Source organism: Lepisma saccharinum, chromosome 16, assembly GCF_977018435.1.
Source record: "Lepisma saccharinum chromosome 16, izLepSacc3.1, whole genome shotgun sequence".
NCBI classification, from domain to species: Eukaryota; Metazoa; Arthropoda; class Insecta; order Zygentoma; family Lepismatidae; genus Lepisma; species Lepisma saccharinum.
In genome coordinates, this window is record NC_139244.1 from 31,840,373 (window position 1) to 31,857,606 (window position 17,234).

The window sequence follows — 17,234 nt, forward strand, 5'->3', positions numbered from 1 at the left end:
ATGTGTCAGCCTCTCTTCCACATAGTACACCCATGGACTGCATTATTGCAGACTATCAAAGATCTGTCGTCTGGATCACTGGCGTATGCAAGAGGGAGCTGATGGAGATACAGGCACTCCCGAAATTTTGACAAAATCAAAATTTTCAAATGACGGACACGTTAAAAGCTCAGTGATAAACGCAAAGTTTATCTCCCCCGCCCCAACTAGAAATAACCATCCTTACAATTTCAGCCCCCCGAAAAAAAATCCTGCTTACGCCAGTGATGTGGATAATCCTCTGTTGGACTTAAGTAACGTTCTGTCCATGTTTGTTTATCCTTTCATCAAGTTCATCTTATAACCATTCTTCCTCGTTGAAAAGTGGCAGAAAAGGGACCAAAAATAACCAAATCAGCCAGTCAGTCAACCTAATGAACTCTGTCTTTACTTCTATTCTATGTACGTAAATCTTCAGGTCCTGACAATCGATAGCTGGCACGAATGAAACATAGATATAATCGTGAGAGTTGTTTTTATTGTTTGTTTCTATTAGTATCCTAACGATCGGCTTAAACTGTGGGTGGAGATGAAATGGATCGGTTAGGTGCATTTCCAAGGACTGAAAAATTGTTCTGGAGCATTTCAGCATTCGATTTAGTTCTTGCCTTTTTGTGGTACCAAGGAACAAAGTTGCGTCGTTATTCTTGTAGTTTCGACTTGGATCCGGTTTCTTGTCCTTAAGGAACTAAGGGCGTTCCTCGAACGAGAGAAAGAACAGGGTGGGGAACGGAAGGAATGATTGCAGGCGCCATTATTTGCGATGCAGAAAGGAATACAAATTAGAACTTTCCCAACTGGGAACGAAGGAGGGGCCATCTTTCTTTCCTCGCTTCGCCAAAGAAGGAACAAAAAGTAACCTTGGAAGGTAGGCACAGCAATTTGTCCCTATGCAGAGAAATATGGCGGTGCTCTCTGCTTATTGATATTGGATTGAGAGACTGGTAGAAGAGGGAATAGGGTTAATACTTACCAGACGATCGAAAATATAAACAGTTTGCAATATTTCATATCGTCGCAACAATGCGAAAAGCACGAATGTGCTTAATCTTACTTTGAGATAAATGCATTTAAATATTCAATGTCCTGCGCTAGGTGAAAAACTCAAAACTTGCACATTCCCTTTCTTTGGCATTCGTGCGGTGATATAGCTAATTGAATTACAGAATGTAACTATGTCCCATTACCTTCATGGATGTAAATAGTCAATGTAAGGATTACATTGCAGGATGTAGAAGAATTATTATTAGTAACAATAACTGGAAGAAACTTTTATCATTTAGCGCAAGTATCCCCTCGAGTATTCATTATTCCACTGCATGTTGTATTGAATTTTCATTTTGTAAGAATTGTTGCAGCATTGTAATACAAATATTAGTTAGTCATTTCCTCGTCCTACAGAAGATTTAATGTTTTTTTAAAGAGCCCACTGTTTAAAAATAAATTAAAATTAGAGGGATTTATATGTGTGAACTTTCAGAAAGTTTTCATCAGCTCCGTCTTTCCGTGGAAGGGTTCAATGTACGAATGACGAAAAGAGCAGTGTTGCAATATTGTAGACTCTCCCTTAGCCAAAAGTAACAAATATTTAAAATATTATTAAGCATTTCTTGATAATAAGATTATATATATGCGCTATTTTCACAACAGTTATACATCTTATTATCAATTACATGGATGACATCTGAAAGTATACAGCGAATCTTGTATCATGTACGACGGATGATTGAAAAAACAGGTTACAAAGCCTATTATGGCGTATGTGTTAGACATAGCTGGAAGATCAACAGACCTGATGATGGAGGGTACTCAACACTAGTCCTCGATGTAATCACCTTTTTTGTTCAAGCACTTGTCACAACGGTAGATGAGGTTTTCCATACCGGTTGCACAGAAATCCGCGTCAAGTTCTCGTAGCCACAGTGAGGCAGCTCTTTTGACATTATCACATGTCAGATAATGGTGGCCAGCCAAACAAATGGTAGTCCCAGCTCAGCTGATATTGAGCGGAATGTTCTTCTTCTGTCCTCACGAATACACTCATCCACAAGAGCACAGTTCACGTCAGTGGTTGAGGTACTGGGCCTACCGCTGTGTCCAGGGTTGTCATTAACAATACTGGTCCGTCCTTCTTTGAAGGCACGACACCACTTCGCTACATGTTGCCTTGAAATTGTCATCTCCCCATACACCTCCACAATCTGCCTATGAATGTCAGCAGGTGTAGTGTTTTTGACCCACAGGAACCGCACCACTGCCCTCACTTCTACTCTTGACCAATTTTCTACACGAGTCACCATTTTAACTGTCCGCTTCTCGGGTATACATGGTCAGAATCCGAATTCCTCAAACTCGCAACAAGACAAACATGTTATTAATTTACACATAAATTTTTGTTACGTTACAGTGAATAAAACAAAAGTTATATGCTTTGTAACCTTTTTTCCGATCATCCCTCCCTCGTACATTGTACGCCCAAGTTTGCATTTAACAAGATGATAACAGAATCGCAGTAATGATACATTTGGTGGTGGGGAGAGAGATGGGGCAAAAAATGTATAATTCGACACTACCTTTACTCAATGTGAGCACTTATTCTGCAATATGTATGGAAAATTAAATAATTCGGAAAACAAATTATAATATTAGAAACGATCTTATTTCCTGACGGCGGGGGTTATAGTATAGTTTGAAATATAGTTGACATTTTGAAATAGTATTAAATTGATGCTCTGCACTAGTGGAAGATACAGTATTTTGACTTAAAAGAGAGGAAACAACAGGTGGGTAGAGAAGGTCGCATAATGCAGAACTTCATAATGTACTGTACAGTATCTTTATCCTCTGATATTATTAAAGATAGGAAAATTTGGTAAGCAAGCCAGTAGCTTGCATTTAAGAGGATAGAAAAGGATTCTGATTGGGGAGCATGATGGTAAGATACCTTGTAGGAAGGTCAAGAGAACGATGCAAAGGAAATGTTAAGGTGACCTTTTGCCCAAGGTAGGGAGAGATACTGTTGCCTCAATAAAACTTCGACTCTAGAAATTCCAGAGAATTTGTTACTTAGTTGGTTATCATTGTGCTGCTAAGTAACTCATTTTATTTACAGCATCATTATATATTTCACTATTTAATTTATGTAGATATGAGGCAATAATTCACGGGATGTTTCACCTAGAAATATTTATACCATTATCATGTTCTTCTCATACACTTGTTTGATACACTGTCTAAAATCTGTATACTGTTTCACTTTACTAACTGTTCCATTTTTGTCATTGCAGATTTCTGTTGCCCCACAAATGTCTCCGTTGGAGTTGGGAATGCGTGCAAATATCCAAATGGACGAGCCATCAGTGTCACATTTCTGGAATTGGTGCTGAATTACCATTGATTGTGGCTACCATGGCCTAGTGGAGCTCAAAACCCCCTTAGAGTTAACGTAGCCATGCCCACACTTTCCCCATCAGTTATCAACAATACTGGAACTTTAGACAATAAGTATGTGAACGTTAACGTCATATTGGATAATACTGATGAACCTGAGACACTAGCTCATATAGATTCAGTAAACGTAGACTTAGATTCGCCAGTGAATGTGTCCGTGTCGGTGCTAGTTGTGTTTTTGTTATCTCCCATGATCCTTTGCAGCAACTCTCTCGTGCTCACCGTCGTGTACCGCTTCAAGAGGTTGCGGACTCCTAGCAACTACTTTGTGGTGTCGCTCGCGTCGTCGGACTTGGGAATGGGTATTTTTCTTCCGGTTGGGTTGTACCTGCAGTTAGCTAACAGGGATTCCGTTTACGTTATCACTTGTATCTTTCCTTACTGTGTGGCCGTGACCTTGTGTAGCGTGTCGGTACTCAGTATGACTGCCATAGCGCTTGATAGGTTCACTTCGTTGTCGCAGCCGCTCAGATACAATAACCTCATCACCCACGCTTCCGTGCAGAGGTACATTGTGATGTTCTGGATCTACTCCATCGCGGTTGGGTTCTCTCCGCTCCTCTACACCGAGTGCAGTCGACGATTGATCACGGTCATGCACTGCTCCTTCTCTGTGATAGACACCAACATTCAAATCTTCCTCTTCTGCACCGTTTACGGCCCGTGCTCCGTCATTCTCCTCACCTGCTACTGCTACATTTATGTGGTGGCGCGTTACCATGCCAGAGCGATCTACACGGTGGAGATGTCCTTGAGGCCATCGGGACAGCAAGACACGGCACATCCGCGTTACGGACAGACGCTGGCCATCACGGTGGGCCTCTTCTTACTCCTCTGGCTTCCATTCCAGGTGTGCATGTTTCTGGACATGTTCAGGAAGACGAACATCCTGAGAGGATGGACCTTCATCTATCTGACGTTCCCGATCCTCGCCAACAGTGCTTTCAATCCGTGGGTGTACAGCTATCACAACAGCGAGGTCAGGTACTGTGTGCATAGGGTGTTGGAGGAGTTGCTAGGGAAATTGGGTTTCGCTCAAGTGTCGACGTGTAGAGGCGTCTACATAGCTGAAATGAACAGCTACGCATCGAATGTCCGACTCTGCACCGTCTCCCCTAACTACGGAGGCGTGAGGACAATCCTTGGCCCCCACAAGGAGGCGACAGACTGCAGCACGATTGGTACCGTCGTCAAGGAAACCGTCATTCATTTGGAAATTCCCATTATTGAAGAGAAAACTGTAATATGAGAGGTTACGAAGATATTTTACTGTACAATGTTGTTCCTATAATATAGTGTGCTAGTTATGGTTTCTGCTGACTCCATCAGTATGCCACAGTCTGAAGCGTAGTATTGGAATCACAAGACACGATCCTGGAAAACATTCTTCATCGTTTCAATGTTTCGTTACACGATACTTACTCATTTTTTCAAGACTTATCTTTACTTACCTCACGAAACTCAACATTTATAAAAACTTATTTTTAGTATCCATTCCATTCTTGCTTGTTATTGCTAGTATTTTGTACGTGTACTCTCTCTCCTAAATTGGACTTATTTTCATATATAGATTTATATGAAGCATCTAAACGAACAAGAGACGGGTAATGCTGAACAGGAAGGTAATATAAAGTAATGTACTAAAGGTAAATATTTTCTTATTTGACGTAAGAGCAATATAAGTTGACCTTTTACTTGACATTGACAAAATCACTCAGAAGTGAATTTGAAATATTCTACACATATACACATTGTGCAACCTAATATTGGACAATAATATATATATATATATATACACACAAACGCATAGATTTTTGTACTAACAGAATAACGCTACTCTTACATATTGTCTCCGCCAGTACACTTGCAAGTAAATGACGTTACAAACGCAATACAGTAAAACTGTATAAAGAAAAATATTCAAATATCCAAATAAATAGATTTCCTCTATGCCTTCGAAACTGCAGCGTTCAACGTATTCCATATTATCCGCCTGTACCGCAATACCCGAACTTAATATTTGATTGAACTGTTCATCTGTTTGCCATTTTAAGGTTTAATTTAGGTGGTATTTTATCTTTATATACTGACTCAGCTTCTGGTAATTCTCATTTTTACATTGCTGACATGTTATTTTCAAGCACTGCATCCGAAATCAATATGATTTATGGGAGATAAAATATTGTCTAGAGGTTGATAGATTATTTTAAATTTTGTGCATTGAACATTCTACATTGCAATGTACTGTTAGTTACCATGTTATAAAGGGTGACCCAGACAAAATTATACCAAAACATAGGTGTAAATAGCTCAGTTCTTTCATCAGAATATTTGGGACAAGATTAATAATCTGCTATAGGCAATGGACTGACTGACACAATTGTAACTTTATTTGTCCAGATTTTCACTTTAAAGCTGCATATGTACTTGTCCAAACCAACTATCACACTTCGGTTTGTTTTCGTATAGTTTTGTTTGGGTCACCCCATATTATTAGAACAATAAGAAAATCTTTATTTGTATATTTTCTTTTGTAATGAACTGAAAATTATGTCGGCCATTTTTAAGAGAAAGAACAGAAAATAGAAACATTGTTTACCTTATCTAATTGTCTAATTAACTTAAACAGGAAAACAATAATATACACTCCTAATAAAAAGGGCAATAAAGCCTCTTCAGTATAGATCAACTTGAATTAACCTTCCGGACACATATTTACTGTGTACATTTCATTGTTATTTAGAAGTAGCTATTAGTCAAAGACGTATATAAGCTGAAAGAAAAGATTTGTATTATATCGCATGGATCATATGTTCTCTTTTCTTATACATCTGAGAATTAATGTGACAATCATTAACAGTTTGCAACTACAATGAAATATTTTTTTTTGGTAAGTAATATGCATTCAATAAAATCGACACTTAAATTTATGTAAATAATATTCATTGGTACAATTTAAATAATTTTGTGTACAATTGGTTCATTCTTGGGAAAGTAAAAACTGCCATGCATCAATGCATGCATTGAAACTTCAAATATGAGAATAAAAGTTTTGTTCATTTTAATGTAAGTGATTCTTAGTCATACAAATATGTAAGAAAATGTCCCGTTATACATTATAAAAATAGCCTTAAGAAAACAAGACAAGAAACTTAAGGAAATTGGAAAAGGAAAGGATTTCGGACAGCAACAATACACAGGAAATATCAAAAGCAGTTGCCAATAGCGACAATGAAAATTAGAAAATAAACTAGTTAAGTGTATATTTCGAAGGAAAGGATGGAATTTTCAGATGTATGAAATATTGAAATATGAAAGCTATGTGGAAACAATAACTAACTCTCATTCAATAATTTAATACTGTTATCAATGTCTTCCTACACTTACGACTTCCTTTGTATTGTTACTATCCACCAATTCTTGTATTTTTATCATCTACTCTCTCTCGCAGCTATTATGATACGCTTTTCGGAAAGATTGATTGAATATGTCTGTACCTGTATTCAGAAGCCGAATTTATCACCTAACCTATTTTTCATGACAACTTTCCATTCTATTCAATTCTTCCATACAAATAGGCACTTTTGCAACAGGTTTTTTCTTCTTCAGTTTAAATGTCAAGGTAAGAAATTGACATATAGAATGTCTTTGTTTTCAGGGCCATCTGTAATATTTGTTACAAATTATGACTGAAACTTGATTATTGTTTAGGTACAATTTAAGTCAAAACTAGTTGCAGTTCAGCAAAAGGTAGAAATCTGAAATTGTACCCTTGTAGACAGGCAGTCCAAGTTACACTAGAAACTATTTACGGAATTATATAACTTCTGATAGACTAAACCAGTAACTGTGAATATCTGTTTCCGTTGCCGGATTGCAACATATTTTTACGCATACTGTACATGTGATTTCTGAAACACGGCCTATTTTGAAATGATATTAAAATATGAAAGGCAAAAAATGTGCAATTTATAGTTAAGAAGATATACTGTTAAATATATACATATATATTTTATTTGCTCATAAAAGCTCTTGTTCTATGTATTTGAATGGTAAAAAATGTGTTTCGCTGTGTGAAGGTCTGTGATCTTGTAAGTGTCTTTATGTGGTATCTTCCATGAATTCAAGTTTTTATGAATCTGTTTTATATAATTTGTGTATGAGCTCAGGTTTAATTTGATTTACAAAATGTTTAACTGTAGTGGAAGCAAGAACATCCTTCGCATATAAGTACATAAAACAATGCCTTATAATGGATCATATATTTAAACCTAACTGCATGCAATTTGTTAGTAATATTTAGTCAGGTATAAAATCTTAATGCCTTCCAAACTCCTGGATGTGAACAAAATTATTCTAAGTATTCGTCTTGTTCAGAAAAAGTGAATATGTACCAATTAAAAATGTAAAAATGAAAGTGAGGTATTTAGGATTTAATTTTTCTCATTACAAACATAGTTTAAGTAACTAAATTAATAAATCAAACGGAATTACACTATTATGAGTTCAAGAACTATATAGCAGCTGCAGAATCCCCACCTCAGACCAAAAAAATATGATTGGAAACAACTATTGCGAATCTTGTAGTTATGAGAATATAGTACCAAAGATTAGTAGTACCACAGATTAATGGTAGTACCGTGTTGAACAAAATTTCTAAGTTAAGTAGTGCTGCCATCTTGTTCCAGTTCTTGTAATTAATTGAATCAATGTGTTTAGCTTCTTTAAGTTAATACAAAAATAAAAACAATAACAAACTATTACAAATTAAAGTTATCTTTGACAATACTGATTCTGGTGTTCTTGCTTCCAGTGTTTTCAGCTGTTATGTCTCGTTACGTTCTTCGTATATTTATTTTGTCCGAATCCGATCCATCTGTACACTATTTTTGCGCATGTGTTGGATCATTGTATCTTATGGGTGGCCTAACTTAATCAGAAAATTGTATTTTATACATTTCTTTCTAATTTTTCGAAATATATATAAGCTCAGCAATAAAACATGTATAACATCAATATTGTAATTATTATTATTATTATTTTTGAATTGTGCTTACATGTAATTGTTAGTCTATGGGCATGTTTTTTTTTAAAAAAATTGAGAATTGAAATGAGACGCTAAAGAGGAGCCATTGTGGACCAGGACGCCTTCAGAGAAGCAACTACCCCCCCCCCCCCAGCCTCCAGCTTTTACAAGACAAGTTGTATGTATGGGGTAAATTAACTGAGGGAATTTCCCCAATAGACTTAGTATCCCTGAAATAATGGTTGGATCACCACATCATGTGACTTCTTCGAGACACTGAACAAGATTTTCGTTCAAACCAAACATGCTTTAACGAAAATATTGTCCTACCTCCTGAATAATTCACATGATGTGGCGAAAGTTTGTGGAATTACAGTTTCGTTGCAAAAAGTGAACATTACCTGTGTTATAAGATTAACTTACCTATTCCGAATCCAGGGAAAATATGATAAAAAGCTGTGTTACATTTGGGTAATACTAATTTCTTGCTTTTGTATTTATTTTTTATTTTTCGTAATTTTTCCCTCCCTATTCCTGCCCACTAATATATAAGTCTGAAAGAAAGTTATTTTTACTCCTTAAAATTGAAAAAATATAATAAACGAATGCATTCTTGTAAAACTAGTAAAAACATAATTGCATTATCTATATATACCTCTTAATGACTAGATTCATTAATTTCTAACGTTAATGACTGCATTCTGACTTAGACAGCTTTGCGTGGGAAAGAAGCTCCCTAAAAAAGAAACGAAAAATGTCACTCTAAATATGAACAAGCCAAAGTTTTCAGGTTGAACAATCGTGGAGGAGGGGTGCTTGGAGGGCAAACTATTCTAAATTGTGCACACTATCAATTCATTGGGTAACATAAATGTTTACCTAAAAGTGAATTCATCAAAAACCACAAGGAACTATGTGAGAATATGTAAATGGATTAGATGCTTACAAAATTGACACATAGTAACTCTTCATATTCCGATTCACTTAACTCTTTGTTAGAACCCTTGCAATCATATTTAGTGGGATGAAGGAGAGACTCAACCTAAATCTCAGGTTATAACTGAATACTATGTCCAGTCTGACTGCCACGTGGGAGACCCGGGTTCGATTCCCGGCTTAGGTGATTTCAGGTTTTAGTATTCGGCAACAATGTCTCCAATAATCATGAGTTTGGACGGGTAAAGGCGGTCAAAGAGTGATGCTGATCACATCATCTCCAGAATGGCCGAGATTGTATATGTGCGGAACCCCCTTCCCCTTACATACATTCATAGCATGTTGCAAGGTTTCGTCATTGCGCACAACAAATTTGAAGTGATACTCTTGAGACAGACCAAGGTAGCTCCAATGATTCAGGTAGCAAACTCACTTATCTTGCAGAGTTGGTAACCTCGCGCGATGAATTATCTGGTTTGTACCACATAAAAATAGCTACAGTGCGCTACGACTCCAGGAGGAATTACGGTCTGGCATGGGTGTTCTTTGTGGGTGTCTCTTCATCAATTTCCTCATATCATCATTCATCCTTATCTTCACGATAAGTGGCAGAAAAGGGAAGTAAAATAAAGCATATGAATCAATCAATCAAAACAACATGGTAAACGTATTACAAATTGAATATTCGTGTGCTAAACAATTTAAAACGTTACAATAAAAATGCGATTCTCCGCATTACAAAAATGCAAGGTAACAAAATATGGATAATTACAAATTTACCTTTAAACAGTAAAGATCAGGCACAATACTTACAAGAGTATAATAGTGACTGTGATTATTCAAGAACGTATTAACCAAAACAATGTAACAATCAAGGCCGATTACGTATTTTTAATCATTAAACGATGAACACTACAAGAAATATTATGAAATTAGACAACTGGAGGTGACCTCGAATTACACATTTACCACTATAAGGAAGACCGGGGCTGCTTGTCACAGAATTTGTTTTTTTCCTTCTTAGGGAAAAGGGATATGAAATTGCTTATCAGCCTATCTTCTTATTTGATATCTTATACACACAATCCAATTTTCTTGTTAACAAGTTGTAATTAGAAATATTTTATTTTTATTTTTTGAAAAATGTCTCTCGAGTGTGACAACAAGCCCCGTCTCTGGGTTGGTTGTTACACTTAACGGGGTAGGTTGTGCCTACTACTTTAAATAGGAAGTTCAAATATATTCATCACTTAAGGAAACTGTTAAAACAAACTAAAAAATAGAAAATCGTATTAAGTGTTAAATGAAAAACAAATAATAGAACACAACTTTTATTGGAACTGAATTTAAAAATAATATCTGTTCACACTTGACAGATAAAATATAAAACTTTAGGCTTACTTGAAATTTAGCCTACGAGAAAACGAGAACAAAAAATAATTGGGACTTCATTCAGATTCTGAGCAAGAAATAGAGGATTCACAGTGATGACAAATGTAACAAACAGAATCTGGTTGAGGAATACATTGCTCGTGAGCCAATCCCTTACACTCAGTACATTGTATCCAAGTTTCATTTCGCACACTGTTTGAAAACGGTTCTACACAAACTAGGCAGAAACACTGTTCATCTTCACTTTCTGAGTCACTCTCCTCAATATATTTTGTCATTTTAATTTGTTTCTTCGAAGGAGCTAAGGGCTTGCACACTTTCATTTTGAGAAAACAGATTTATTTTGTGGGCTTTAGAGTATATTTCCTGTCTGTAGTTCTTCCCCCTGTTCTTCAGAAATTTCTTGTGATTTCTGACGTTTTTTTTTGTGATTTCTTTCCATTTGTTCATCTTCTAGTTTTCTTTTCACTGGGGTGTCTGTAAGGATGGCTGTCTCTCGTTTATTTCGAGTGTTCCTCTTCTTAATTTTACGCGGTTCTGCCTTTGGCAGTGGTCGAATAACTCCCGGGGAAATTGGTAGTGGTAGGCCTACTGAATCATTTGAGCATCCAGGTAAGTCCATTGGCGCAGGCCGAATGACAAGTTTGCATTCCTGTTGGGTGATGAATTCCGAATGTCTCGAAGGCTCAGATTGGATGGTAGGTCCACTTTGCATGACTGGATCAGTTAGGATTGTAGGTTGAGATTCGATGTCAAAGTCAGTTTGGATGACAGGATCAGGAAATGGCCCATTGGGTAACTCAGTTTGAGACTTGGGTCGATCAGTGACATAAGATGGAAGGATGTCAGCTTCAGAAAAAATATTTTCATTATAAGGATAGATACCAGTGCATCTGAACCCAGATTGGATGTTCGTAGGTGTCGTGGCGAGGGGATAGTCAGATGTAATTATCTTGGGAACGTCATAAATGGTCATGGTCTTACCCGGATTGTTGAGCATCCATGAGTCACACTCAGAATTAATGTACTTTCTGAGATGACCAAACACTGTCCTGTCCAAGGGTTGTAGACGGTGTGAACAATGTGTGGGGAAAGATAGCATGACTACGCCTTGATCCTTTGCAAAGTCGAGGCCTTCAATGCTCAGATGTGAACAATGGTTGTCCAGGAGCAACAAAACTGGTTTCTCAGGAGTGCATCGAACAATAGAAACAAAATGTTAAAGAAATTCAATAAAATGTGATTCTATCATCCATCCAGATGGATTAGTACATTCCTTAGAGCCTGGAGATCCACCTGCAAGAAAATGATCCCTGAAGTGCACACGGGGAAAGACAAATAGGGGTGGTATGCTATTTCCTACTGCCGACACTGCAACAGCTAAGGTTACCAGGCTTCCCCTTTCTGCTGAAACCATGGCTCCTATTTGCTTAACTCCTTTCCGAGCGAAAATCTTATCTGGCTTCTGTACCGTTGTCACTCCTGTTTCGTCCATATTCCAAATGTCTTGTGGTAGAAACTTATGTCTTTTCATGACGTCAGAAAGATTTCTGAAAAATCGTCCTACGTTTGCGTTGTTGAAGCTTGAAGTTCTAGTCAAACTAGTTGCCTCTGGAACTCGAAGAGATACTTCATGATGCCTCTTTAAAAAAGCAGTCAACCAATCTTCACCAGCCATTCTAGTTTCAGACCATTTTGGTGGCATCTTAAACTGATTTGCTTCAGCAACTTGAAATGCCAACTTCCGAAATTCTTTTGTGCTCAAACCAAAATAAATATCGGAAGCATGAAGCAAGTACTTAAGTAACTGTTCTTCTGCTGCATCTGGGAAAATTTGGCGGTTTCCAATGTATCCAACGGGTATTGATGGCTTGTCTACATCCTTATCATAAATATCACTATCGGGAATTTTCTTTTCGTATCGAGCCAAGGTCCGGTAATTCACATTAAAGTCTGTAGCAGCCTGCCGAATTGAACGCCCCTCTATTAACACTCCTTACTGCTGTTAACACAACATCAGGTAATGCTTCTCCTTTGTTTGTTGATATTTTGAAATTTCTGACCATTTTCAATCTAAAAGAAAAGGAAAAAATGCATATTAAACAAGGACGGGGATGGTTGTCACACATGACAACCAACTTCATTCAGTTTGTGACAACCAACCCCACTCGCCATTTTTAATTTCTAAGCAATCCACGTCAGAAGTGCGATGAGCTGGAAGAGAAATAAATAAATAAGAATATAGTTTTCAACATACCTCATTCACATTTCCAATAATCCAAGACGAAAGAAAGAATTGGACACGCTGTATGAAACACAGAAAAAAAGTCAACAATGTCAAAGCACTTTTTTTCGCTCCTACGCAAATAGTGCTGCAACTAACACTCAGTGCACTCTGGGTAAAAACACGTCACTGAGAAGAGCCACGGACTCATGGGAAATCTAGAGGTCGAGTTATGACGTTTGCGACAACCAACCCGTGTGATAAGCAGCCCCGGTTTTCCCTACATAAAATTAAAAATCATTCATAGAAAATAATTCTCTTCAACACAGGGTCGTTTTGAATTATTTTATTTAAACTTCTAATCACCATTAGTAGTAATGATTCTAATAATATTGTGCATTTATTTACTACATAAAGCGAGCGTAGCATAAACTCCCAAATGAAGAAGTTTAATTCTAAAATTGTGCAAGTTTTCATGTTTGTTTGGACGGTTTAGGAAGACGAAATGATCAACAAACCAGTCGCCCTCTCTACGACATTATTATTAGGAGGAGATGTCTAACGTTTATAATTAGTTATTAAATATTAGAACGCGTTCAATACAAGCAACGAAGTTAAAGTAATCGTTTAAAAAACTGCCATCAGATGGAAGCATAACAAGTGTATATATATTTTTCTTTACTAGAAAAACTAATTTAAATCTGTCAAGTATCTTTCCAGGCCATAAATCGTGCTGAAATATCTTACCTTATAATAAATAGATCTTAATAAGATCAATGCAACTACTTTTATGCTTGTATTAATTTTTTTCAAAATACTTGTGATCAATTAATTGCGACCTGTTCATAATTTTACGTTAAATTGTACACAGGTTCAATTTACGAATACATATGATCCGAGTACATTTTTGAAAAGGACACAAAGGGTTGCAATATAGCCGTACCCTTAAAAAAAATATTCTGTGAAAGAATAATATGATTGCTTAGATTTTTTTAAAAAAATTGGTGTTTTAAGTCCACTTTATACAGAGTAAGGCTAATCGGGACTGGACCTACAGTTTAAAGTGGAATCCGAACCACTTGTGCCTCCACCGGGTATCGAACCCGGGACCCCTTGATTACAAGGCGACAACGCTACCACTGCGCCATCAGGGAGGCTCAATATGATTGCTTGGTAGCCGTTGTCTATGTAATATATTTTCAACCTTTCAACCCGCGATAATTGGCATCAAGACCTCAAAACATATAACTCTTGGGACGCCGAAAAACGCATTGTACAGTTGTGACAGTACAATGAGTTAAAACAGTAGAATTTATTAATGATAGGATATCATATGCAGTTTTACAGGGTAGGTGGTGTAAAATTATTTTAATAAACATACATGCTCCAACGGAAGATAAAGATGATAATACTAAAGATGAATTTTATACAGAGTTAGAACAGGTCTTTGATAAATTTTCTCAGTATGATATGAAAATTCTGTTAGGTGATTGTAATGCACAGATTGGCAAAGAAGAGACATTTAAACCCACGATTGGTAAAGAAAGTCTTCATGAATTAAGTAATGATAATGGTATAAGATTGATTACTTTTGCAACCTCAAAGAATTTAATTGTGAAAAGTACCACTTTTAAACATAAAGATATCCATAAATATACCTGGTCTTCTCCAGATGGTAAAACTCATAATCAGATAGATCATATTCTCATTGATAAGAGAAGGCATACTAGTATAATTGACGTTCGTACACATAGAGGTGCTGACTGTGCCAGTGACCATTATTTAGTAATTGCTAAATTAAGAGAAAGACTCTCAGTGATAAATCATAAGCAACAAAATCTAAAAATTCTAAAATTTGATACAGGAAAGTTTACTGATGAAAGAATTAAGAAAGATTACCAAATTAAACTGTCAAATAGATTTGATGTTTTGCAGGATTTAAATGATGATGAAAATATAAATGAAACAGACGTAAATAAGAATTGGGAGCACATACGTAATGCAATAGAATCAACAGCTAAAGAAAGTATAGGATACCATAAACCGAGAAAAAGTAAGCCATGGTTTGATAATGAATGTCATAATCTAATAGAAATAAGAAATCAGGCTAGACTTAGGTGGTTAAATAACTCTGATGATACAAATCTAAACACTTATAATAGAATAAAGCGAGAAGTTAACCGCACGTTTAGAAGTAAAAAAAGAGATTACTTGAAAAGCAAAATTAACGAAATTGAAACAAACAGCAAAAATAAAAATATCAGAGATTTATATAAAGGTGTAAATGAGTTTAGAAAGGGGTTGCAACCTAAAGTAAACTTGATGAAAGATAAAGACGGTGATTTTCTAGCTGACCCAAGCGATATTCTAAATAGATGGAAGAACTACTTTAATGACCTTTTAAATGTCCATGTAGGAGATAAATCAGAAGTAAATGAAGTCCACACAGCAGAACCTTTAGTTCTAGAACCTAACTTGACTGAAGTTAAAGATGCTATTAAAAGGCTAAAGAATAACAAAGCACCTGGCATTGATTTAATACCAGCTGAGTTAATTAAATATGGTGGAAATTCATTAATATGTCAAATTCATAAATTAATTTGTTTAATATGGAATAAAGAAGAAATCCCTCAACAGTGGAAAGAATCCATAATTGTTCCTGTGTTTAAAAAAGGTGATAAAATGAACTGCAATAATTACCGTGGAATTTCTCTACTCTCAACAACATACAAAATATTGTCTAACATTATTTTAACAAGACTAACCCCATATGCTAATGAAATTATAGGTGATTATCAATGTGGATTTAAACGTAACAGATCAACTACAGATCAAATTTTTGACATCAGACAGTCACTTGAAAAAAAGTGGGAATATAATCAAAATGTCCATCAGCTATTCATTGATTTCAAAAAAGCATATGATTCGGTCAAAAGAGATAAATTATATAATATATTAGTCGAGTTTGGAATACCTAAGAAGCTTGTTAGTATGATAAGAATATGCACCAGTGAAACAGAAAGTAAAATTCGTGTGGGTATTAATATGTCTGACAAATTTACAATTCATGATGGGTTAAAACAAGGAGATGCATTATCTCCATTGCTCTTTAATTTTGCCTTAGAATATGCTGTTAGGAAGGTAAAAGAAACTAAAGAAGGACTAAAATTAAATGGTGTGACTCAGTTGTTAGCATATGCAGATGATGTACACTTACTGGGGGATGATGTGAATACAATTAAGAATAATGCTAAAATATTTTTCAAAACTGCTAAAGAGATAGGTTTGGAAGTTAACAAAGAGAAAACTAAATATATGCTTACAGGTCGAAACCAAGTGTTAGGTAATAATCAAAATCTAATAATTGATAACAACTCGTTTGAACCAGTTTCCAAATTCAAATACTTAGGAGTAATATTAACAAATGAAAATTTATTAAAGAGGAAATAAAAAGTAGGCTTAATTCAGGAAATGCATGTTACTTCTCTCTTCATAAACTTTTGTCTTCTCGTTTAATATCTAAGAAACTAAAAGTTAAAATATACAAAACAGTAATTTTGCCTGTAGTATTATATGGGTGTGAAACTTGGTCCCTTACATTGAAAGAGGAACGAAAATATTTGTACCTAAAAGGGATGAGGAGACAGGTGAGTGGAGAAGGTTACATAATTTAGAACTACATAATTTGTATTCATGTCCAGATATTATTAGAATAATGAAATCAAGAAGACTTAAGTGGGCAGGCCATGTGGCACGAATGGGAGAGGAAAGAGGAGTTTACAGGATTCTTGTTGGGAAACCTGATGGTAAGAGACCTGTAGGAAGGCCAAGACGAAGATGGAGGGACAACGTTGAGATGGACCTAAGGGAAATCGGTAGGGATGGAAAAGAGTATATAGAACTTGCTCAAGATAGGGAAAGATGGAAGGCCTGTGTTGCTGCAGCCATGAACCTTCGGGTTTAAGAAGGCTAGGGAGTTAGTTAGTTAGTCAGTTGTGACATTCTTCAGTGATAGCAGTAGAAAATAATAACATATATTTCACTACATGTGGTGAGATGTGTAGATGAATCAAGCCACACCTACTTTCAGATGAGAGTTCAAATGAAATGACAAGAGTCAGATTCAGACATTATCAAGACATTTGTTTTAATTGGGTTACACTACAA

At 36.1% G+C, this 17,234-nt stretch overlaps 1 protein-coding gene across 1 annotated transcript in view; it reads left to right on the forward strand.

The window, feature by feature from the left end:
- The window catches only part of LOC146000000 (adenosine receptor A2b-like), a 140,003-nt gene extending 135,164 nt beyond the window's left edge, over nucleotides 1-4,839 (forward strand). The window contains exon 2 of the mRNA XM_083137301.1: nucleotides 3,327-4,839. Within this exon, the coding sequence (XP_082993427.1) occupies nucleotides 3,491-4,738 (1,248 nt within the window). The 5' untranslated portion in view covers nucleotides 3,327-3,490 and the 3' untranslated portion in view covers nucleotides 4,739-4,839. The remainder of the gene's footprint in view (nucleotides 1-3,326) is intronic.
- The last annotated feature ends 12,395 nt before the right edge of the window (nucleotides 4,840-17,234 follow it).